General features: G+C 43.8%; 2 protein-coding genes across 8 annotated transcripts in view; both read left to right on the top strand.

Annotated features, from left to right (window-relative positions):
* eef2k (eukaryotic elongation factor 2 kinase) overlaps positions 1–2,117 on the top strand; it is a 33,011-nt gene extending 30,894 nt beyond the window's left edge. For all 4 annotated transcript variants that reach the window (XM_042340976.1, XM_007893588.2, XM_007893590.2 and 1 more), the window contains one exon: positions 482–2,117. In XM_042340976.1, coding sequence (XP_042196910.1) covers positions 482–591 — 110 coding nt within the window. In that variant the 3' untranslated portion in view covers positions 592–2,117. The remainder of the gene's footprint in view (positions 1–481) is intronic.
* Positions 2,118–3,006: 889 nt separating this feature from the next.
* The window catches only part of polr3e (polymerase (RNA) III (DNA directed) polypeptide E), a 31,422-nt gene continuing 10,140 nt past the window's right edge, over positions 3,007–24,288 (top strand). Inside the window, exons 1-18 of one of the 4 annotated variants that reach the window (XM_042341097.1) lie at positions 3,007–3,091; positions 6,359–6,447; positions 6,609–6,659; positions 7,010–7,087; positions 8,056–8,174; positions 8,796–8,878; positions 9,256–9,363; positions 9,865–9,914; positions 11,660–11,779; positions 12,399–12,484; positions 12,889–12,933; positions 13,933–14,024; positions 14,714–14,834; positions 15,461–15,542; positions 18,426–18,485; positions 19,246–19,403; positions 21,557–21,621; positions 22,442–22,962. In XM_042341097.1, the coding sequence (XP_042197031.1) occupies positions 6,412–6,447; positions 6,609–6,659; positions 7,010–7,087; positions 8,056–8,174; positions 8,796–8,878; positions 9,256–9,363; positions 9,865–9,914; positions 11,660–11,779; positions 12,399–12,484; positions 12,889–12,933; positions 13,933–14,024; positions 14,714–14,834; positions 15,461–15,542; positions 18,426–18,485; positions 19,246–19,403; positions 21,557–21,621; positions 22,442–22,962 (1,875 nt within the window). In that variant the 5' untranslated portion in view covers positions 3,007–3,091; positions 6,359–6,411. Of the gene's footprint in view, positions 3,092–3,441; positions 3,505–4,590; positions 4,715–5,702; positions 5,729–6,358; positions 6,448–6,608; positions 6,660–7,009; positions 7,088–8,055; positions 8,175–8,795; positions 8,879–9,255; positions 9,364–9,864; positions 9,915–11,659; positions 11,780–12,398; positions 12,485–12,888; positions 12,934–13,932; positions 14,025–14,713; positions 14,835–15,460; positions 15,543–18,425; positions 18,486–19,245; positions 19,404–21,556; positions 21,622–22,441; positions 22,963–24,288 lie in introns of those variants that run through there. The other 3 variants (XM_042341096.1, XM_007893593.1, XM_007893594.2) reach the window with 3 other exon arrangements.

Raw genomic sequence — 24,288 nt, 5'->3', positions numbered from 1 at the left:
AGCGCCTTGGGACGTCCTCCCGACATGAAAGGCGCTCTATAAATGGAATCTTGCTGTTGTTGTATCCCACCAACCTTAACTGTTAAGGTTCACGCACGAAGACTGGCCTGTTAAGCGAGGTCCTGGGGTAAACTGGCTTAATAATCTTAATTTGCATTTGTCCAGTTTAAAGAAATAATTTTACTTGTGTGCGACTGCACTGTGAGTTCCATCCAGCTGGATGACTATATCAAAGCTGAACCTGATTCTGTTCTTGCCTTGTTTGAGGGCTTGTACCTTTCCAGCATGGGTCATGCATCCTGGATAAGGGTCAGGATGGAACTCCGTCTGTTCCCCCACACAAAAAAATCTAAGAGAACACTCAAACCAATTGTAGCTCCTGTGATAGGGATTGATTAACTCAACAAGCACTTACTGCTTTGAACTGAAGTGAAGTGCTGAGTGAAGATCCTGCCCATTAACTTTGTCTTGTTGTGTTCAGGAGATCTCTTCACGGAAGCAGCGGAAGCAGCGATGGAGGCCATGAAGGGAAGACTGGCTACTCAGTACTATGAGAGAGCAGAGGAAGCCTGGGGAATGATGGAGGAATGAAACTCCAAGCCACTCAGACCCCACCGGCAAACCAAAAGTTTCTTTTAGCCAGAAAGTTACCATTTACTAAATAACTTGGGCGCCCAGGCTGTATCCTTTTGTGTCCATGCAGAATGTTCAGGATTTTTTAAATGCATTTTTACCTTCACAGAGATTGCGAATAATATTGTAAGCCGTTCTGGGTTAACATGCACTGGCTATCTCTAGTGCTGTTATCACAGATAACTGTACGAATTTTAGTGTACTTTTGAAATATTGTGTGTGACATGAGACGTTTGCTCGGTTTATTTTGCAAAAGCAAAACAAATTTTTTTAAAATTATAATTATCAAGCGTTTGTGTTAAAACCATATGATGATTGCGCACCGATCTGCTGCATGGAGGAAGGAGGTCATGGTGCTACAAGCATGTATGTTTCAACTGTGTTTACAAACTAATGTGCTTTAAAAAGTGGGAGGGGGGCAGTTACAAGTTGAAAGGGAACTATCATTATGCAAAAAGTATTTGGGAAAACCTTTCTTGTCTATTTACAAATGCACGGCAATGATTTATATAAGAACGTAAGAATTTGCTAGACGAAAGACCATGGTCCATCCAGTTCACTTTCCACCATCCTGGCAGTCGCATGACATGTTGTGTCCCAAATTATATATTGTGCGAACAATTACTGGTAGCGGTGGGATTCGAACCCACGACATCGAAATGACTGGAGCCTAAATCCAATGCCTCAGTCATGCTACTACGATTTATTGCAGCATAGTGTGTAAATCATCATGGAATCCCCTGAAAGAGCCTATTTGGCTCCTCATCCTTTAACATGGTACCTCCCCACTGGAGTGATTCACTCTGATCCCATTTGCTTTTTTTTCCTTACAATCAAGTTACTTCAATGTTACTTCAAAAGCTACTTGCGATAATGTGTTCCACATGCTATGTAAAGCACTCCAAAACTCTACTCTGCATGAAAGGTGCTATACAAATGTAAGATGTTTGTGAGGGGGAGAATAGTCTTCTTACATCTTGCTTTACGCTTCTGGTAGTAGTCTGGAATTGATGTTACCTTGTTAGCGATTCACCCACCAGTGGGAATGATAGAGGTTTCTCTATTTTACCTCTCTTACCTTATCAGAAACTTTTCTGTAGGATCCCCTCAACCTTTTCTGCTCCTGTAAATATAGCCTAGAGATTTTATTAAAGCCTTTTAGCTTGTTTCTGTGAATCTACTCTGTGGCCTTTCCATGGTCCCAACACTCTTCCCATTATATTTCCCCATCGTGCAAGCAAAACACTTTGCCAAATACTTTGTATGATATAGTGCCCCTTTCATGCCAGACGCTATGATGATCTTCATTTTACGTCAGTGTTGTGATTGCGATGTAACCCTGAAAAACAAATAACCGTGTCCCAATGCAAAGCCCTTTGACTTGCAGCAGCTGAGAATTTGAAAGCATTCGAGCAATATATTAAGAGATCAGGGGGAGGGAGTCGCATTGTAATGCTTGGCAAAAATAAAGTTTTTGTTTTTCATTTCAGTGTCTGGTTTATTTCTGTCCTGCATTTTTTTTCAAAACAATGGTGTTTGGAGTGTCATCTTAGACGGTATGAGATCCAAGTCCTGACATAATAATAATAATATAATAATAATCCTGGGGCTTGATCCCAACCATCTGATGCAGAGTTGAGAGCGCATCCAGTGAGCTGGGCTGGCACACAAAGTGACACATAAAGTGTAGTGACTGTATTTGCAGGCAAATAGAGCAGCCAATATCCCCCCCCCCCCCCCCCCCCAACAGCCAAGAAGTCAATGACCTATTCTCGGTGCAGTGGGAAGCAGTCGCCCCTTAAAAAATTGGAGGGCAGTCGACGTAGGCGCCAGACGGCCCGGGCTGGAGGGGGCTCAGACACCCACCCGCCCGCTTCGCTAAGCTTTCTCCGTGGTGCGTGAAGGGCCGCGAAGCAAAGCGAGCGAAGAGCACGACTGGGGGGGGGGGACCTTCCTCTTGGTCCGTGCTTACGGTGACCTCCCCCCACCCCCCCCTTGGCTCGGCGTCGGGGCTCAACCGCCGCTCAGCGCTCTCGAGACGCCGCCCTGCGCCAACGCGCAACGGTGCCGCAGCGCAGCAGACGTTGCGCGTTGCGCTTGGCAGTCGGTGGGGTTGAGTGAGAGTGGGGGTGGGTGGGGGGGGGGGTGGAGGGAGTCGGATCCACGCAGCCCCCCCCCCCCCCCCCCTGCAGGACAAGTCCCTCTGAAGAGCCTTCACGAACCCCTTCGCTGGACACATGGGGGCGGTGCAGGGCCGCTCCTCCTTGGACAGGGGGCGCTGTAGCGGGTGGTGGTGGTGGTTAGGGAAGGGCGCTCCCCCCGTTGGACAGGGGGCGCTGTAGGGTGCGCTCCTCCTGTACAGGGGGCGCTGTGGCGAGGCCGGAGGGGGGGGGTTGTGGGCATGAGTAGGCCCCACGTGTCGCTTCCATGGCTGCAGCCTGAGTGTCGGTGCCGGCAGGTACGTGTGGACGAGGAATGGTGATGGCGGCGACGACGGCGACGGCGACGTGAGGCGAGGAGAGGGGTGAGGGGTGAGGAGTGGGGGGGGAGACGGGGCGCAGCGGTACTGGAGTCCGGGGCCGGTTAACAGTGGGGCTTTTAAACCCCGCGCGGAGCTTTGCTGAATCACTGACCCCCGCGGTGTTCGTCTCTCCCCCTCCGCCCTCCGCTCCCCTCTCCGGGGCTTGTAACCAGGAGCGAGTTCATCGGCCGGTCCGCCGCCGCCGCAGCAGCAGCAGCAGCAGCAGGAGGAGGAGGAGGAGGAGGCCCCTATGAGAGGCTGCCCCCCCCCCCCCCCCCCCACCATCCCCCCCGGTGCAAGGGGTCAGCAGCGCAGCGAAGCCCGGCGCCTGGTCCCAGAAGCTCCGACGGGTGAGTTCAGCCGCCACAGCGAAAAGCCCCCCCACCCCACCCCCAGTCCAGTTACCCCCCCCCCCCCGTCCAGTTACCCCTCCCCACCCCCAGTCCAGTTACCCCCACCCCACCCCCAGTCCAGTTACCCCCCCCCCCCCCCCCCAAGTCCAGTTACCCCCCCCCCCCCACCCCAGCCCAGTTACCCCCCCCCCCCCCCCCCCACCCCCAGTCCAGTTACCCCCCCCCACCCCAGTCCAGTTACCCCCACCCCACCCCCAGTCCAGTTACCCCCCCCCCCCAGTCCCCCCCCCCCACCCCCAGTCCGGTTTCCCCCTCCCCAGTCCAGTTACCCCCTCCCCACCCCACCCCCAGTCCAGTTACCCCTCCCCACCCACCCCAGTCCAGTTACCCCCTCCCCACCCCACCCCCAGTCCAGTTACCCCCCCCCACCCCACCCCCAGTCCAGTTACCCCCTCCCCACCCCCCCCCCCCCCCCCCCCCCCCGGTTTCCCCCTCCCCACCCCCCCCCTCCCCAGTCCAGTTACCCCCTCCCCACCCCACCCCCAGTCCAGTTACCCCCCCCCCACCCCATCCCCAGTCCAGTTACCCCCCCCACCCCCCCCCAGTCCAGTTACCCCCCCCCCACCCCAGTCCAGTTACCCCCACCCACCCCCAGTCCAGTTACCCCCCCCCACCCCCAGTCCAGTTACCCCCCCCACCCCCAGTCCAGTTACCCCCCCCACCCCCAGTCCAGTTACCCCCACCCCCAGTCCAGTTACCCCCCCCACCCCCAGTCCAGTTACCCCCTCAAACTCGATGGGGGGGGTGGAGAGTGGGAGGAAAAACTCCCATTGAAGTCGATCCAAATGGCATCACCTTTTCTGTAGACGGGACTGGGCAATGGGGAACCACAAGAAGTTGTCAACAAGTTGTACAGCCAAGATTGTGGTTTGCAGTGATTCTGGGGGTTAGGACCAGAAATACACCTTCACGGCCGTCGATGGCGGGGCGGAGGGTCCGGAGGACGAGGAGGAAGTCGGAGCCAGTTGAGCGGAGGCGGCAGGTGGTGGTTTAGGGAGAGAGAGCAGGTTGGAGAGATGGGGAGATCGCCAGAGCGCGAAAGGATTTAAATACAAGAGTGAGGATATTGAAACGGATCCACTCTGTAACAGGGAGCCAATGGAGCTCGGCGAGGATTGGGGTAATGGACGTGCGAAATTTAATGCTGGTGAGAATGCGGGCGGCGGAGTTTTGAATACCATTTAACTACACTCAGCCATACCATTCAGCTTCTTAATTTGCACAGTAAGACCAAAACTAGAGGCATAGGAAGATACTTAAACAGGACCAACCAAATTCTGCCTGTCCACGAGTAGCGGATGCATGGAATGGATTCAATAAAAGTAACTCCTTCATAAAATAGCTGAATTAATATGTGCTTGAGATGCAATATTGGACGATCATAGAGAGATCTTTAATTGAAAATGTACTAGACGAAAGACAGTGATTTCTGTGCTGCCTATTGGTTGGGGCAAATCATGGGGAGCGACTAAAAATGATGTGCATGTATGGGCGTTTGCATTTTTTAACACTAGAAATGTGGGAATGGAGGAATATTCGATACTTGATTTCCTTTGATGTGTTGGAGGTCTCTGAATACAGTTAGTGTAACTGATTTTGCAATATCACGGAGATGAGTTTGTTGTATCTGATTATGTTGCTCATTTGGTACGACTCCTCCAGACGGGGCTGGGAATCTAGGAGCCATCTTGAGGAAATATAGGTGAATCATCCAGTGCAGTGTGGCTGATGCAACACTTCATCCTGAAGATGATCCTGGTGAGAGTATCTCCAGGAAGATTTCTCCTAAAAATAAGAGTGTTCCCTGTTCCCCATCTGCGGGTGCTAAGATACGGTTTGTCAGGTGTTCCCTGACTCAACAAAACATTACCATTCTTCTCATGTGAATTGCCCCACCAAGAGTGTTCCACAATGGTAGTTGACGTGAAGACTATCACTAGTGTGATAATTGATCTCGGTTGTCTGTGTACATGCATTTTTGGTCAAGAGTCACTGAACTGTGGTCAGGAGTAGGAAGCCTAGTTGATTTTTCTTCTCTTCCTTTCCCATCCCCAAGATGTTGAGGCCACTTATAATACCTCTACTTCTGCCTGTCTGAATCAACTTCCTCAGCACATGGTGATGCTTTTACCGCTTGTGACGTGGGAGGGAGGGTGTGAAAGTTAGTATCCTTAAATAGTTTACAAACCATTGTGGTGGCCTATTTTGCATGACAAAGTGTTTTATTGTCCATTTGTCTTACCTCTTGCGAGCTAACCATTACTGGATTTTCAGTAATCTTTACTATATATAGCTCATGCCCCATCTTGTCAGCGTTTCAGAGTTTTGGGAGGCATCCTGCATCTACCTCTGGCATGTCCTGTGAATTAAATTTTCATATTTTATTCACATTTGGGTTTAGATCCATGAATGTTTTGAGATCTCTGAGTGGAGTCCTGTAGCATAGTGGTTAGCTTACTCGCCTCGCAAGCGAGAGTACTTGGGTTTGATTCCCAGACAGGGTGAAACATTAGGAAGTTACCTTACTCATCAGTAAATAGGAACCCGGTTGTTAGTCGATTGGCGGATTGCTTTCCAGGAGTAATAATCCCTTTCTCCTAAAAAAGATTTGGAAAAACAATCCATGATATGCAATTGGCTACCCCGTTTCCCTCACAAAATGCACAGACAATTCACTTTACGGTGTATTTTGACGTGATAAGGCACAAGGTCAAATGCAAGGATTGTTTTTTTTTAGTTGGTAGGGTGCGGAGGAGATATCCACTGAATTGAAATGTTTTTGATATTTTAGGTTGTGAGGAGTCCTGAGACCAGCGAGCCCCCTCATCGTTCTGTCATTTCAGCATGGCAAGTGAAGAGGATGACCCAATCATAGAAGAGGTAGGTAGCTGTCCTGGGGAGGGAGCAGGTGGCAGCCCATTTTGGGTACAGATAGTTCAAGTGTCGCCAGGAGGGAAAGGGAAATTGTGCCTGACTAGTCGAGACTCACTGAATGTGTTGATGGGATGTATTATAATCCTAACCATGTCTTTTTTTCTAAGATTGAGGTGTACCTGGCAAAAAGTCTAGCAGAGAAATTATACCTATTCCAGGTAAGTACTCTCCATTCTCCATCCATTCACTTGCGTGCATTTTAAATGTCTGACACACAGCTCTTTACCCTGGATTGGCTCTGCATATACCCTGTGCCCTCCATTCTACCATTGGTGGCTGCACTTTCAGCCACTGTGCCCCGCCTTGCCCCTTCCTCCCCCATTTTCAGTTCATGCCTGAAAACCTTCCTATTCGATCGTGCCTACGGTCACCTCCCCCTCCCGCTGGCTCAGAGTCATGCTCCGCCACTGTTAAACACTCTGGGATGCATTCCGGCATGAAGGGCACTATATAAATGCAAATTGTTGTTGAATAAAGGTGTTGATTCTTCCTTCCTCTCCACTCTCAGTATCCCGTGCGTCCAGCCACGATGACATATGATGACGTCACCCACTTAGCAACAAGAATAAAACCAAAGCAACAGAAAGTAAGACTCGTATGTGTATTAAAGATGCCTTTTCCTACCTCCGTCCTCTTGATTATTTTACTCTCTGAACCTGACCGTGTCCTTTCTAAACAAGTACCATAATCGGAGTAACTTCAATAAAGTGTTGGAATACAATAGGTGACTAAGGTAAAGAAGCAGCAGGTTTGCGCATGATTGTTGACCTTTCATTAAAGTCTCTCATCACTCTGAAGTTGTCATTAAGCAGTCCTAAAGGCATTTGATTGTAGTTCATTTACAGTATCTTTGATCATCTTCCCCCTCAAAAAGGCATTGGAATGTCATAGTTAATGTCAGTGAATGCTTTTTAGTAAAACACCAATGTCCTATCTTAGAATTGGATTAAATAGTACACAGACACTGGTCCCATTGGGGGTGTGGGAATGTCATCTTTAAAATGCAGGCAGTCGAGTTGAATAATGTCTGATATCCAGGAGTTTTGCTAAGTTATCTCCAAAGAGTTTAAGGCCAAATGCGAAGAGTTTGCTCTTTCTGTAATTGTTACCCAGAAATGTGACTCCCTCAATCCTGGTGTGACCTGTTAGAAGGAAAGGGACTTGATGGCCAGTTCCTTGTTTAGTCTTCAAGTTGTCCCAGTCATAGTGAAATGTTAGGGCCAGAAAATACAATTCTTGGATCTGATTCTCAGACAGGTGGAGTAACTGTACAACGCCCCCAACATACCATAACCTCTGATAGCTCACATTTTTATCTCTTATCAATACAGCTATTTTTATTTAGATAAAGTCACACTCCTATCATCATAATAATAATTCTTATATTTGATATAGTGCCTTATCACGTCTTCGAGATGTCTCAAAGCGCTTCACAGAATATACTGTAAAGTGAATTAACTGTATATTTTGTTTAATCATGTCTATTACCTACTTGTATTGGGTTACAGAGAGGACAACACTAGAGAAGCTGTTATAACTGGTTTTCCTTTGCAGGTTGAGCTCGAGATTGCTATTGATACACTTAGTCCCAATTACTGCAGAAGCAAAGGGGAGCAGATTGCGCTCAATGTAGATGGCACCTCCACCGATGACTCTGGAAGTACCTATGCATCGTAAGTAACATCGGGCAGCAAGAGGGCTTCATATTGCTCTGTGTATTTGGTTTAGGACATTACATTTATATTGGAGCTCCTGTAATGGCCTCGTGGCTAAAGGAGTGGTGCAGCAGTAGCCATATAGAACAGAAGATTACATGTTTGAATTCCCAGTTTGTTCTGAGTCGCAGGGTTGCAGTTGAGGTTACCATTGGCCCTAGAGCCTTGGATTAAGAGGAGAAATTGGACAGTCTTTCTATTTCTGATCTCTGTCCATTAACCCTTCCCCACCCCCTCCCTGCCCACACCACCACCCAACTGTAAAGTGAAGACAGGATTGGGCTCAGATGTGATGCTTCTTGGGTCAAGTAGGCTGCCGACACTCACAGCCATGGATAATACTTGACACAAAGCCGCTTTGCTGAGAGAGGGCATTACTAGAGAGGGCATTTGTTGGACTGTATCTCCAGCCAAGCTACGGTGCTCTTTAGGGAGGAGAAAAAGATGAAGATTGGCCAAAAATGTTCCATATTTGGAGTCTCTTTTTAGTTTTAGTCTGATACTGTGTTAGCGTGTATATGTTTTGTCGTGAAAGCTCAGGGTTTATTACTATTTACATTGTTCTTTTCTAATCATTAGTAAACTCATGGACAAACAAAGCTTCTCATCCATCCAGGCTGCAACCAACACTTCCCGCTACGCTGTTGCTGTTTACAGGAAAGGTGATTTAATAATGAATACTTCTTACATTTGATATGGCACCTTTCAAGTTGGGGGTGGGGGTAAATGTAATGTGTATTTATAGGCGAATATGTTAGCCAATATTAATAATGATCCTTGCATTTTTTATAGTGGCTTATCACGTCACTGAGACCTCTCAAAGCTCTTCACAGAATACACTATAAAATGAATTGACTGTAGATTTAGTGGGTGAAATGGAGAAGCTAATTGCATCCCGTAAACAGCCATGATGTGAATGACCAATTTTACCACTTGTGTATTACAGCTCTGTAGTATATAAATCAGAGAAGTGCTAAAGTAAAACTTACCTTTTCGAGGCAGCGGATGACTTATGTAAGTACCTTTGCTTTCCCGACAGGTGAGCTGCACGTTACCCCTTTACACGGTATTCTCCAGATGAGACCAAGCTTTTCTTACCTGGATAAAGCGGATGCAAAACACAGAGAAAGAGAGGCTGCAAACGAAGGTACAGAAGCAACAACAACTTTGACTTAAAAAAAGGAAATGTCTTAAAAGAGTTTCACAGGAATAGATTCAATTACCCTGTGAAGCTCTTCGATTCAGTGCATTGCAGCTTATCTCCAGCACAATATATAATCATCCAATAAAAGTCTTAGTGCAGTTTGGAGCTTGACGGGATACATCAGGCCCATGGGTTTGTCTGGTACTGCAGTACAGGATGACTTGAAGTGGCTGGGAGAAGCCATTCCTGACACAGTAACTTCCAGGAGTAAGGCCACATGTTGATCTAGTGTTACCCAGTGTGAATATCTAACACTGAGCTATTGGGTGTAACCAAAAGGCGGGTTTGATTTCCCAACACCTGATCTCAGTGGGAAGCCCTTTGTTAACCTGAGAAAGCACGAGTTGATGTGAAAGCTGCTCAGTCCCTGTGTTGTGGAAGTGCAGTGAGGTGAATCCAGCATGGTATTGGATTAAATCCGACTTGTTTTCGCTTCTCTGGCAGCTGGCGACTCTTCTCAAGACGAGGCTGAAGACGACGTGAAGCAGATAACCGTAAGTTGTCCCCCTTTCTAATCAGTGTTCTCTCTTGTCAAAATGCACCATCTCAATCTGGAATTTTGGTTTCACTAATATCGGCCACACTCCAGTCTCTCATCCAAGAGATTTTTGTCCAGATGTGAAACCCACACAGTGACCATGAGTTCATGGCAACCTGATCCTGTCCTCACTGGATGTCTTCACATATGCTTTACAACAGAAGGCACTTCATAGTGATTTCCTATTTATTTTCCCCCTCCCCTTCAGTCTTGGGATCCTGAGGGCACCTATTAGCTCACCTGCTTCTGACCCAGTTGAAGTTGCACAGAAGCACGTGAGTAATTGCATATGGTGCATATACCTTAGTGCTCCACTGTATACTGTACACAGAAGGTTATGGTCATGATGGTGGCTTTATTAATGGGCTTTATATATATATAAAGAGGGATGAAGAAGGATCATCTGTTACTTTTATCGTGATCTTGTCTGTACTTCGAGACACGACACGACCTTGCATGAAGGGAACTAAATAAATGCAAGTTGCTGTTTCCCCATGCATTTTTGCAGGGTGTGTGGAAAATCTTTCATTCTTTAGTCACAAAAGCACCATCTTCATGGGAGCATGCAAAATAATAACAGTTACCTCCTCCCAAGTGTGAAGTTGAGCCATACAGACCCAATGAGCCTTGCATTTATTTTAACTAATCTGTTTAATTGATGGGTTATTGGTTAGTAATGAATGCAATATTAATCTATTGCTGCTGATCTTTATCTTTCTATAAAGCTAAGAATCTATGGTATAATTGTTACCCTTTGACCTGATAAGTGAACATTGAGTCCTCTTTATAGATAAACTAAGATAAACAAACCCACAAATCAAGATAATGGGTGGAGTCTTCCACTCCAGGACAGGCAGAACTAGAGGAGTAAACTGAATCTCTCTGTCTCTCTGAGAACTGTATTTCTGTGTTTTAAGTGTTTAATTGTTATCAGCGTGGCTTAGCCTAGGGTTCTTGTGCATCTGAGTCAGGAGGGTATGGATTCAAGCACCATTTTGAAGCCACGCTTCAAAAGTTGACATTCCAATGCAATGCTGACGTGTGCTTCATTGTTGGAGGTGCCATCTTTCAAGTGAGATGTTAAACTGAGGCCTGTCTGCCGGCTCAGGTAGACAACCTACAACAACAACAACTTGCACTTACATAGCATCCCTCATGCAGGGTAGAGTTCCAGACCAGAGAGACATTAAAGATCTCATGGCATTATTCAAAAAGAAAAAAAGAGTTCCATTGGCGTCCTGCAGATAAAATTGGTCACTTGCTTTGTGACTGTTTGTGGGACATGCTTTGCACAATTTGGTTGCCGTATTTGTCTACAAAATATATGGTCACTGCACTTTACAGTAGATACCGTGAAGCGCTTTGAGATGTTATACTTATGTGGAAGAAGATATATCGAATTCAAGAAGAATAACATTATCATTATCCATGGTTGATGGTGTGTTTTTTTGTTCCAAAAAAAATCTTGAGTGCTTTTACATTACGATTTCATACCTGAAGTCACGCACATGAAGCAGACGAGTAAAGTCATACAATGTTCAGGCTTTGATTATGACGTAGCTCCTCAGTCTTTCAGTATTGACCGCCGTTTAGAATATTAATTCTGTGTATTTATAAGCCTGGCACTCTGTGTTTACACGTCGTGTTGTCTGTGTCCCCCTGTAACCAGAAACTCAACTTTTGCCTGACTCTGTATTTTAGGTTCGCTTTTCACGCCCGGAGAGTGAACAGGCTCGACAGCGTCGCATACAGTCCTATGAATTCCTGCAGAAAAAACAGGCAGAAGAGCCTTGGATTCACCTACATTATCATAGCGTTAAGGTAAGATAACACTAAATGATATCACCTAAAATAGGTGATCACTACACTTCACAGAAACTTTATGGAAAGCTTTGATATTTTGTGGGCACTGTATCCCATGGAAAGATTACTATTTTGTTACAGATTGCTTAAGAGCCACAGTAACTTTCAATTTGAAATCTCAGCCGGCATTTTCGCCAGATTTATTTTGCCAAGGAAATGACATTTCTCACCCTTCAATGATCTTCTCTTCCAAATAAGATTGTGTATTTAAGGAATCTTTCCAGTCAGTCGCCTATGTGCAATTCTCCTGTTTTGTGAGTTAAATTCTTCAAGCCTAAGGTCTTGGTAGCTAATTAAGGAACAATTCTTAGCAGAAACCCAAATCTGTTCTAGACTTCAATAATGTTCTCAAACCTCTCAGCCCTGGTCAAAGTAAAAGGCACATTTTCTGGCGTGTGATACTCAGAAACACCTGACACTAAATGGAAAGAATATTGGTGACGACCTCCAATACTGGTGAAAGAGTAAAATGTGTAATCCTGCACCCGAGTAGTTCAGAGCTGTGCAGTGTCCACAAGGGGACAGTGTTTGCCTGTGAAAGTGAAGGCCAGTGCTGACGGTTGTTCTATGCACACAGGACAGTCGCTCTGAACACGAGCGCCAGTATCTCCTCAGTCAGGCAACTGGAATGGTGGAGACGTCAGAACTGATCAAATCTCCAAGGTACGTCCCAAATAGGATTACTCTGCAATGGAAATGATACCAAAATTCCGTTTTAAAATAATAGTCATTCTTAAAATTTAAGATTGTGCTGAACTTTGGCCAATATATAAAATCAATCCTAACGATTATACTGAATATTATAATATATAGTTTGGGACAAGACGCGCCGAGAGACTGACCTAACAAATTCTTATGTTCTTATAATGTTTTTTCTGAGCTGTTTAAATTTTCCAGCAATTAAGAATTTTGAGTGTTCTCAAATTGTTTTTATATTGGTAGAAAATGGAGCTGATAAGAGAGAATACCCCTGATATTCAGAGGGAAATTTGTTTTGAATTAAATTGCAAATATCATTGAAACGTATTAGTTTTCACCTATTCAAGTTCTGTTTTTTTTATATACAGCGAGTATTTGTCTATGTTGATGCCTCCGGTTGAAGAAGAAAAATTGTAAGTAATATAACACAGTTCACATATAAAATCTTTTGCTTACAAAATCAATAGTTTGAGCGTTGAACCCAGTGGGAATATGATAGTAATCCTTGCATTTCATATAGCGCCTTATTATGTCTTCGAGACATCTCAAAGTGCTTCACAGAATATACTGTACTGTATATTTTGTGGGCAAAACATGGCAACCAATTGCGCACAGTAGTGTCCCAAAAACAATCATGGCTTGAAGTGACCAATTTATTATTTTTTTAGGGAATTATTACCCCCAATGAACACATTCTGTTCAAGCCATATATCTTTCAGAATTTTTTGCTAACTTTCTTTCCTTCTTCTTGGGGTGTGGTCCCACTGGTGCCTTCCAATAATCTTAAAATGAGAGCTAGGCCATTTAGCAGTGAAATCAGAATGCACTTTTTCACACGTCCGGCGTGGAGGGCGCTATATAAATCCAAGTTGTTGTTGTTGGAAATTTGGAACTCTTTCCCCCAAAAGGCTGTGGATGCTGGATCCATTCAACTTTTCAAGACTCAGGGGGATAAATTTTGTTAGGTAAGGATATCAAGGGATATGCTGCAAAGGGATATGGAATTGAGGTACAAATCCGCCCTGATCTAATAAAATGCTGGAACAGGCTCAAAGGGCTGAATGGTCTACTTCTGTTCCTATATTATTTGTCTAATTGGTCATTCGTCCCCTTGAGTCTTGATAGTGAGTGTTGGCAGGGGATCGTGGTAATGGTATTGCCTGATGTTCACATCTTAGCTCGGCCTGGGGTTAGAGATGACGATCTGGAACGGGAACTGATTTCCCTCTCTCTAACCCAGCACTGCTGGTGTCATTCTGGCTGACATCAGCAAATACCAGAGATCACACCTAGGACAGTCCCTTTCTGGATGCTGAGAAGCTCATTGCGTCATGGGGGAGGACTTGTTTATGAAGTTCTAGTAATGTCTTCACCTGAGCCTTGAGTTTTAACATGCATTGTTTTTGTTGCAGGGTTAAAGTTCTGGCTCCCAACAACGTGCTCTCTATGGCACAGCTACGGACTTTGCCTCTTGGAGATCAAGTAAAGACCCTGATGAAGAATGGTAAGCATCGCCCATTTCTTGGATTTTGCGTGTTTTGGTACATTGTTCTACATACTTGTGCACAGCCTAGTATTGGCCTATTTATTGTCTAATCTTCCTCTTGACAGCAATAAAGCGCTTCATAGGTGCATCCTGTCACGTATAGTCACTGTATTTGTGGGCAAATGATCTACTTATTCAGGCGGAGCCTTGGTGCCTTAACATTGTAAGGTGTGACTTTCCAACAGAATTTCCAACACAGAAAGATGCCAGATAGGGGAGGAGGGGTACTTCCTCACAGGTAGAGAGGGAAAGTTGCCTCATTGTTCCTCGGGCCAGTTATGTCTGAAATAGATATTAGAGGAGGGAAGTAAAACGTGGATCAATTTTATATATAAGATGGATTCTTTATTCTGTTTACTCTAGTAGCTCCTTGTTACCAGTCTTACTTGCGTCTGGGTGAAAAAGCAGTTTTGTTGCAGTAAATCTTTTAGTTGTAACCAAGTGAGATCTTCTCTTAGTTTATACCTGGACACGTCAAAACATAATAATATCACAATAATCATTGTATATGATATAGAACCTTTCACATCTGGAGAATGTCCGAAAGCACTTTGCAGGATATACTGTAAAATGGAGTGACTGTGTTTTGTGGGTGAATGTGGCAGCCAAAACCCGTTTGGATTTTAACAGACTTGCTTGTCCCTCAGTTAAAATCATCCAGTTTGCAAACCTGATGGGTCTCCTGGGATCTGGAGTCGATTCAACCGCTGTCCTACGCTGCATACAGCAAGTGGCCATGTTAGTTCAGGGTTGCTGGGTCATCAAAAGGTATGTACTGATGGTTTACACAACAGCAGATTGAATTTTAACAAAAGCTTGTACTGGCGGAGTAGATTATTACTCCTGCTCGAGTAGAATATTTCCTGTCGGTTTTGCATGTACTTAAGTTATCTTTCTCCTTATTCCCCTCCCCACCCCCCCCACCACCACCCACATATTCACTTAATTATGTCACTCCATCAGAGATTGGTAATCCAGCCCTGGGCATTTAATTCATTCTTTCTGTAAATGTTGCTGAGGTTATAATTTGTTTGAAGTATTTCCTACAGACCTTTCATGTGTTTTCTCTCGCGTGTTCACTCTCTCATTCGCTAGCTGTCACTCTCACACGCTTGCTGTTGCTTTGTCCACTCCAGCATGAATACTGAAATTGGGGCAACAGTGTTTTCTGAAAAGCTTGTTTCAGTGGTGAAATCTTAATGGCTTTCAGTGTAAAAACACCTAAAATATTTGTGGTCAAATTTTTACACAAATCAAATGTAAGAAACCTACGATTGAAAACTATTAACCAAGAAGAGAGGATTGCGCCTAGGGCAGGATACCCACCGAAAGCTTCCTCTCTTTCAGGCACACTTTTTTGGGGGGGTAAATCTGACTGTTTCTGTCTTCAACAGCGATGTCTTGTACCCGAAAGATACCTGCAGCTCTTACAGTGGAGTTCCAGCTGAAGTACTTTGCAGGGGCAGAGATTTTGCTGTAAGTAAATTAATACCCAAATTATTGATGGTATTAAAGTTAACTCTCTTTTAGACGTTTGATGTTCTAGGAGCATATTGCACAACTTTCCTTCACCTCAGCCTTTAACTGTCTTCTCACAAACACGGTGTCTCTAGTTGGGCTGCGGTTTGACTAGCTGCTGGCCACCCTACAGACTTTACCTGTGGCCATTCTTCATGTTGGAGTCAAGGCAGTCTATTTATTTGAGGAGGGGACATCACAGCCAAGCTTAATCCTCTCTTCACCTGATATATACCCTGCTCATTTTCTAGTAGAGGCAACTGGATAGTGATCAGGTAGAGAAACTAAATAGCTAATCCTTGCATTTGATAAATCGCCTTTCACGCTAGGAAAGGGTGTCTCAAAGCGCTTCATGAGATTCACCGTGATGTGTAGTGATTGTATTTTTATAGGCAAACTGTGCCTGAATTTTATTTTGTGTCTCTTCCCCCCCTGATGAATTTTTCCCTCTTAATGATCCTTTTTCCCCCCTCCCCCAAACTCAGGGAAACTGAGCTGCTCAGCACAGACTATGTCGATTCTGTACGGAAATCTGTAGAGTTTCAGACAAGATGATGGCTTTATTAGTTTAATCATCAGAGGAGTCTACATGCATAGCTTTCCTAATGGTAATGTTGGGTTGATTTTCACTGGCTATGGAGACTGACGGTAGCTAGAGTGGGTGATGCGTCCAGATGCTTTGACGCATAAGATTTTTTTCCACATAGATTATTGTAAAATAAACAAATGTAGGGCCAAGAGGTGTATGTTTCCTTACTCCACACGCCTAATAATAATCCCTCCAAAACAAAAAACAATAATAAATTGGTCATTTTCAATCTATGACTGTTTGTGGGACATTGCTGTGCGCAATTGGCTGCCGCGTTCGCCCACAAATATACAGTCAATTCACTTTACAGTGTGTTCTGTGAAGCGCTTTGGGACGTCCTCCCGACGTGAAAAGCGCTATATCAAATGCAAGGATTATTATTATTATGTTTAGGATTTAATTTTAGTTTTGGGCTGACACCAGCAAAACCCATCAGACCCACCTGCCAGAGCTTGTTCCTGCATATTTTTTAATTTTGTGGTCAAGAATCATGTAACTTGTCTGAGTGAAATTTCCCATTAGTGCTGAATTAAAGGTAGTTTCTGCGCTGTAGGAACTGGGTTGAGAGCACTCCAACTATTTTATCATCTGGGACGCTTTCAACCAACAAATGGGATTTCATCCCATCAGTGTGGGCTAGTACAGAGGGGTGAGGCCCCTATCTAATCCAGTGCACCATCCCACTCCCCCACGATTGTTATATAGATTGGGTGTTGTAAACATGTCCCCATAACCAGATTACCTTTTGTGGAGTCCTGGAGCTTAATGGTTAGAACACTCGCTTTGCTAGCGAGAGGACCCGGGTTTGATTCCCAGCAGGGCAAACCGTTGGGGAAGTTTCCTTATTCCACACGCCTCTGTTTACCTAGGAGTAAGTAGGAAGGTTGTTAGTCGATTGGTGGATCGCTTTTCCGGGGGTAATAAAAGAAAAAGAAAGAAAATTGCCGCCATTCACCCACAATATACAGTCTATTCACTTTATAGTATATTCTGTGAAGTGTTTTGAGATGTTTCGAAGACATGATGATGCGCTATATCCCATGTGGGTATTAATATTATCCTTCCCAGGGTAAAATAGGAAGTGCCATAGATGTGGAAGATAAGAGAAGGGCAGGCAGTGTATTTTGGCAGCCTCTAATTCACACAGAAACACGAGGGGAAGCTGCAGTAATTTACTCGAGCAGCCAGTTGTGAAATGTCAGGTGATGCGGGGATTTTGTTTGTTCCCAGTTGCACAGCAGATCTGATAGGTTAGGTTTTCAGTAGAGGCTTATATGAAAGCAAAGGTGAAACCTGCATCCAACAAGCTTTCCCTGTGATGTTCAAACACCAAAGACTCTTTGATTCCACTCGAGGCGTTTCCTGCAGCTGGCCGTGTGGAATATTGCTCACATCAGAAACAAATCAGCTGGAAATTAAATAGACTTTAAGGTGCTGATCTGTGTAAAGGGAGAAAGGTTATCTTGGTAGGTATCCTGGAAGTGTGAGATCATTGGGTGTTCTTCATCTGAACCAATCTGATGATAAGCTTTTCAGAAGAAAGTGAATAAATGATATATCTTCATGTATAGGTGAGATTTAATATTTTTTAAAATGTAAACAAAAAGTAACTTAATCCCCTCCCAAAAAACGTTATTCATGTCACACACGGAGCATACTGTACACAAAGCAAATAACACGTACGGTTCATACATTGACACATCTTTAATCCACACTGCTGGTCATATAATTCAAGTGATTGGTGAAGAGAAGAAAAATACAGCTGAGGACAGGTCTGCTGGTTTGTTGTAGACTCCCTTAGTTGCTTGAGTTGAGATCCTGTCTCTCATATTGACTCCACTTTGTCTCCACAAATGGCTCATCCTCCAGCCCTCGTGCAGTGTTCCTCGGGGCTCTGCCCTCGGTCCTCTCCTCTTTGACCCTCTTGGTGACATTATTCGCAGACATGGGGTCGTCTTCCATATGTACGGGGATGACACCCGTATCTATCTATCTGCCTCCACCCTTGATCCCAGGACCACTGATGTCCTGACAGACTGCCTGTCAGACATCGTCCTGGATGAGAGCCAACTTTCTACAGTTGAACTTAATGGTTTGAGGCTGAAAGCTGGATAAAATGTCCAGCACTCCACAAATTCCCCTGCACCACCACACAGCTTCCTCACAGTGATCCATTTGCTTTGCAGTGCTGTAAAAGTGGAATATATCGTACCTTGCGTCGTGCTAACCCCTCTCCCTCTCTCTCCTACAAGATGTGGAAGTTTACACAGGGTCGCCTAGTGGTGCGGAAGGAGGTATCTGCCATTATCAAGGTATGTAGCAGCCGTCACATCCCAGTTTCTCTGTTTTTAACAGGCTTCCTGTGAATGCATAAACTGAATGCAGTTTGAAAGAATGGACTTCTGACAATGGTTTGAATGAGATTTTGTTGGCAAAGCATCAAGTTCACCTCCAGAATACAGCTGCTATTTAACCTCTAGGATTTAGAATTATATTTTTTAATAATTATTTTTGAGTGCTTTGCTTAATTGTTTCAATAGCAGCAGTAAACTAGAGGCTAAATTTACAAATGAATTGTACAGTACATAGGGTTGATCGAGTAGTAGAATGAAGATGTAAGTTTTATTATTCATTGATTTAGAGCCTGAAGGGCCTTTATTGGGACTTGATTTTTTGGGGGGGGTCTTGCAAGTGTGATAAAATTGTGCATAGACCATGTGCTAGTGACTCTAAACATTGAATGGACGAGACCTTAAAAGATTAAAATGGGTTAGGAAAAAAGAGATGAGGGCAGATTTCTTGCACTCAAAAATAACTGGTACAATTTGGAACACACTGCACCAGAAATCTATTGATGACGAATTAGAGGTAAAGAATTCAAGAAAACCATGGCTAGATATTTGTGTGGCAAAAATATTAAAGGATATAGTAGAAATTCAAGTGGGATTTGTGAATGTGCATGGTGTTATGTGATTGTCTGTGGTGGAACGGGCTTGATGGGCCAAATGGCCCATCTGTTCCTAAATTCCTATGTATATGTAACCTGGCGTCCGTCACTCCCGATTCCACCAGCTTCCCCCTGAAGATGTGAAGGACTTCCTGGAGCAGATGGCCGTGCCTCGCATCAACAAGGGCTGGGAATTCCTGCTGCCATACGATGCTGAGTTTGTCAAGAAGCATCCAGATGTTGTCCAGAGGCAACACATGCTTTGGATGGGGATTCAGGCCAAGTAATTACAGTCCAATTCTTATGGGGAGGACCGGGACAGCTTGAAATACACCCGCAGTGATTGTCCTGCCATAACAAAACGATCAGTGGGTGTGCAATTAATATGGAACATTTGTAATCAAGTATTTATTCTAATAGGACTGAGGTAACAGCACTTGTAATAACTTTCAATTGAATATGTGGGATTCACAAATAGGTAGGTAAGTGGGTGTGTGTCTTGCCAGCCAGTGGGAAATCACTCTTTAATGTATTATCCTTCAGTAAGGGGGAAGAGGGGAGCAACAGGATTTTGGGTGAATTTCCACAGGTCAGTGTGATGCATATCTGGTTATCTGCAGCAGATCTTGTCAGTTGAACGTGTGAATGCTGTGTATTCATCCCCATTGTGAGTTACTGTTTGTTTCAGGCAGGCTTTCTTATAATCACTCTCTGAAGGGTCACCCTAAAACCTGTGACCTGCTCTGACCTGACAGTTCCAAGTGCTTAAAATTGTTTCCCCCTCCATACAAATCCGTGCCAATCTTATTTTCTTCTAATCAGCTTTTTCACACTGACCTAAGGAGTTTATTTTTTTTAGCCACGCAATTGAATTCTTTTAAATAATAAGAGTTTTTGTGCGTGGACTGCTGGCACAACCCCCAGCTCTAGGCTTGCCTAACAAGGAATATTACTGTAGTCCAAGGTGATCCGATATCAATGTGCAGTTAAACCGATTGACAGCTCAAACGTGGGTAATTTTAATTGGTGCCATGAGTACACAATTTAACATACGAATGCTTGCAAACCCTTAGATTAAACAGCTTTTCAGTCAGCTTTGCACTTTGATTTCTCACAGAATGTGGTGTGTGTGTGTGTGGCACTGAAATGAGTGCATTGTATGTATTGCATGTGAAATGTCCCCACAGACAGCTGCTGTGTAATACACTCAAGAGCCGTCTCACACATTCAGAGCTATCTTGTTTGTGAGCTATATCAGGTTTTTGCTAGAGACAGACCCACTCGAGTGTTTCCTCAGCAGGATGCTGGGTTGAGGAGATTGGGCCTTTGGATTGATTGAAAGAAGAAGATTGTTGGAATAAAACTAAAAAAAAAAGCCCGGATTCAAGGTTTAAAAAGAGTAAGAGAAAAGATTGCTGGAAATCCATTGTTACAAGCTTTCTCATTCAATTCAACCCGTTGTGGGCTTCCACCATTAGTTTTTTTTAAACTCTTACTTTAAACCTGTATTGGTTTTCAATCATTATTAAGAAACTCTTGTGTTTAACACCCTGATATGAATATATTTAAAATTAGTATTAAAATTGTAATATTATTATGTATTAAAATTTCATAAGATGAGCTCATTAGCACCCTTTTGTTAGGGATCCGCAGGGCATTTTATCAGCCAGGAATAAATAACTCTTGGTTGCAATTCATATTCAGATGAGCTGCTCATTTTTCCCTAATTAGAGCATCAACAAATGCTAATTAAATATTCATAGTGATTCATCATAATATTCATAGAAATATTCATTTCATAGGGGGAGGAGATCCTCGAGATCTTACAAGGACGAGAGGTTATATTTATATGAAGAGACTTGAGAAGATGGGATGTCTTAGCTGGAGCGGAGAGGTTAAGGGGAGAATCTTTAAAAAAAAGTTCACATTGCTGAAAACTTCTATCAGAAAAATAAATATTTTACCTTATTTTGATAGTTACCCAGAAAAAAATGTTTAAATATAAGTGCTTTAAGATGTCTCGAAGAATATTGTCCTATATATAACCAGGAAAATTAAAGGGAGGGATAAAAGACAACTGTGTCAAAATAAGTGTTTTTCCTGAGTAATTATTAAAATAGGCATTTTTTTTCTGGTTATTTGCTGAGTCAGTAGAGATAATAAATTGAGAGTTAGCACCAGAAATAATAGGGATGGTTCGCAGAGGAAAGTGGTGAAAATGTGCACGTCTTATCACAAATTGCTGTTGAAGCCAAGTCTTATCGCTGAGTCGATCAGAGCAGTTAAAAGAGAATTGAGGTAAATCAATATCAATGGTTGTGGGAAAAGATCACAACAATACGATCAGAGCAGACAGCTCTAGGGGGATGCATCACAGACTCCAATGGCTTTCTCTGCTTGTGTAAGCATTTTGTGTAACAAACATTTCTGTTGCAGGTTAGAGAAAGTCTACAATCTCTCAAAGGAAGATATGATGCCAAAGAAATCAGTACGTCAACCAGGTGAATAAAGTGAAATGGAATTAACCTGATTTGTAAAATATTACTCACTGCTGTGGACTTAATCAAGTGCAGTTGAATGAAGAATTAAACTTGGCATTTTATAGCAAAAATAGAAAGTGCCTGCTTCAATCGTTCTGATTGTAGTGGTTGAGTGCAACTGAATATGCTTAACACTTGAAATGCAATGCCTGCTGCGAAATATTGTAATCAAGCAAAAAGAGCCTGGACTCCAATTTAATCAGCAATTTGGATGACTGAATCTAGGTTTTGAGCAGCTCCAGTGAATACATAGTGATACCTTTCCGAGGTCTAATAGTAAACACTTAGCTTGTTGCATTTCAAATGTCTTAGATGAGTATTTGGCCGGTTTGTAGATAACATGATGACAACAGTGTATAAATTCAGGAGCTGCCCAAAGGTTGATACTGCAGTGTTGCTCTGTGTGCAGCAGAGCAGAGGCACAGTGAGAAGGAGTTCCTATTACATACCCAACAGATGGTCGATATAATTTCACGCTTAATTTACACATAGAGAAAGACGCTATTCCTGGTGATTTATAAAAAAAACTCAAAAGAACAGAATTACTACAATGACAAAAATACTTGGAGTCAGAAGTGACTCCACCGTATGAGACTTTATTCCTTCAATAAAAATGAAGCACTCTGCACTGGCCCAAAACAAATACATAACTTTTTCAACTTTTACACCCAATTTTGTGCAAACAAATTGCTTGTTATTTGCGATAGAAATGAAAGGTCCACTGGCTTAATTTAATTCTGAACTGCTAAAATCAATGATGATTTCTATTTGCTTGGAATAGATTTGCCAGTGGTGATCCCTGGGGAGCAAAGAGTGAATGCGGCCAAAGCTAAAGTAAGGGAAAACCATGCTGTCCTGGAGACTGAATACCAGCAGCGGAAACTGCAGCATAAGGCGAGCAAGCAGTCTGCACAGGATTCCAGGGTGGACATTCTGAACGTCAGAATCAAAGAGGAGCCTTTAAGCGACGAGGAACCGATGGAGACGTCTGCGTATGGTGCAGGGGTGCCAAACAATGAGCTAGCCAACGGCCTTCATTCCCAGAGCTCACTTGACTCGTTGAACGGGCATATGGCCACCCAGTGGCCGGGGGCACGGAGCGAGGTGGTGGCTACAGAACTGAAAGAATTTGTGAAAACAACATTTAGGAAACATTTTGTGCTCAGTTTAAGCGAGCTGAAGCGGCTCTTTAACTTGCACTTGGCCAGTCTACCCCCAGGACACATCTTGTTCAGTGGCATTTCGGACAGAATGATACAGGAAACAGTTTTGGACTCTGGTTGCAAGCAGATCTTGGTGCCTGTAAGTATGTGTTTTCATTCTGTGTAATCACTCACTGTTCGCGTTGCTGTCGTGATAACAGGAGAGTCGCATTGTGCAGAGGACCTACTAAAGGGAATCTTTTCACCACAACCAATACTAATGCCGCCTTTCACAACGGATGAAGGATTTGAAGCACTTGCACAAAGACAGTGGGGATCACTCACTGATCAAGACATGACCAAAAGTATGCTTAAGAGGGTTTTAACGGCGGTGAGATTGGGCAAGTCACTAGGCGAAAGGATTTGGGGGAGCGTTCCAGAGACAGAGGGTCATAGTGGCTGAAGGCTCGATCACCTATGTTGGTTGAGTGGAGGCAGGAATGAATGGAGAACATGAAACAGTAAATCCTGTAAAGCACTTTGTCATTTGAATGAAGGGAAATAAGGCACTATATCAAATGCAAAGATTATTTTTATGAATGAAAATCAGTTGCTGTTTAATTCACAGCCTATATATATACACACACACGTGTGTGTGTGTGTTGGTGGTAAATATGTTCCTTAGTAGGGCCTCTCTCGCCGCCAACTTAAGAATGTGACTACTGCTAGCTAAGATGGTTTCCTGGTGGAGCAGTAATATATCCACAGAGGGTTATTGTTATTGTAAATGGCAAAGGCTTCATCTTGGCTAACAGCTCCAGGCAGCTTTGGATTATCTGATTCTCAGGTCTGGAAAAACTGATGATGTGTATGTTTACCATGACTGTATTAGTGAGAGCTCTCGCTTTCCACATTGTTATTTGAACCTGTGCGCTCTGTTCATGATTGCCATGGTGCCATTGATTTTTTGTCAAGCTCTTTCTGCACAGATCAGATTGTCATCAATATTGCCCAAACCTGCGCACATAAGGAAGGAACTTGTATGTTAAAGTGCCATGGATGCCAGTCAGTGGAATGGCTAGGCATTGAAGACTGGTTGCATCATTGAGACAAACCCAACCTTATTAGAAGTCAACCTTATTTAAAAAAATCTTCAACAGCCTCCTCTCTCCCCCACCACTACCACCACCCCCCAAATAAGAATGTATATACACACATACACAACATAACAATTAATTTCACCTACAAAATACCCAGTCAATCCACTTTACAATATATTCTCTGAAGCGCTTTGAGGCATCTCAACGATGTGATAAGGTGCTATATCAAATGCAAGGATTATTATCATCATTGTAGTTATTATTATCATCAATCAAGCATGTGAACATACAATTGCACTTTGAGGGTTAATTGTGGCCTCAGAACACAGCATGAAGATTAAGAGTTGACAGGTGTTAATTTCATGCTTTGCTGTCGCGCATTTCCG

The sequence above is a fragment of the Callorhinchus milii genome, unplaced genomic scaffold (genome assembly GCF_018977255.1).
Source record: "Callorhinchus milii isolate IMCB2004 unplaced genomic scaffold, IMCB_Cmil_1.0 Scaffold16, whole genome shotgun sequence".
In the NCBI taxonomy this organism is placed as follows: domain Eukaryota; kingdom Metazoa; phylum Chordata; class Chondrichthyes; order Chimaeriformes; family Callorhinchidae; genus Callorhinchus; species Callorhinchus milii.
This window is presented reverse-complemented; position numbering and strand designations above follow the sequence as displayed.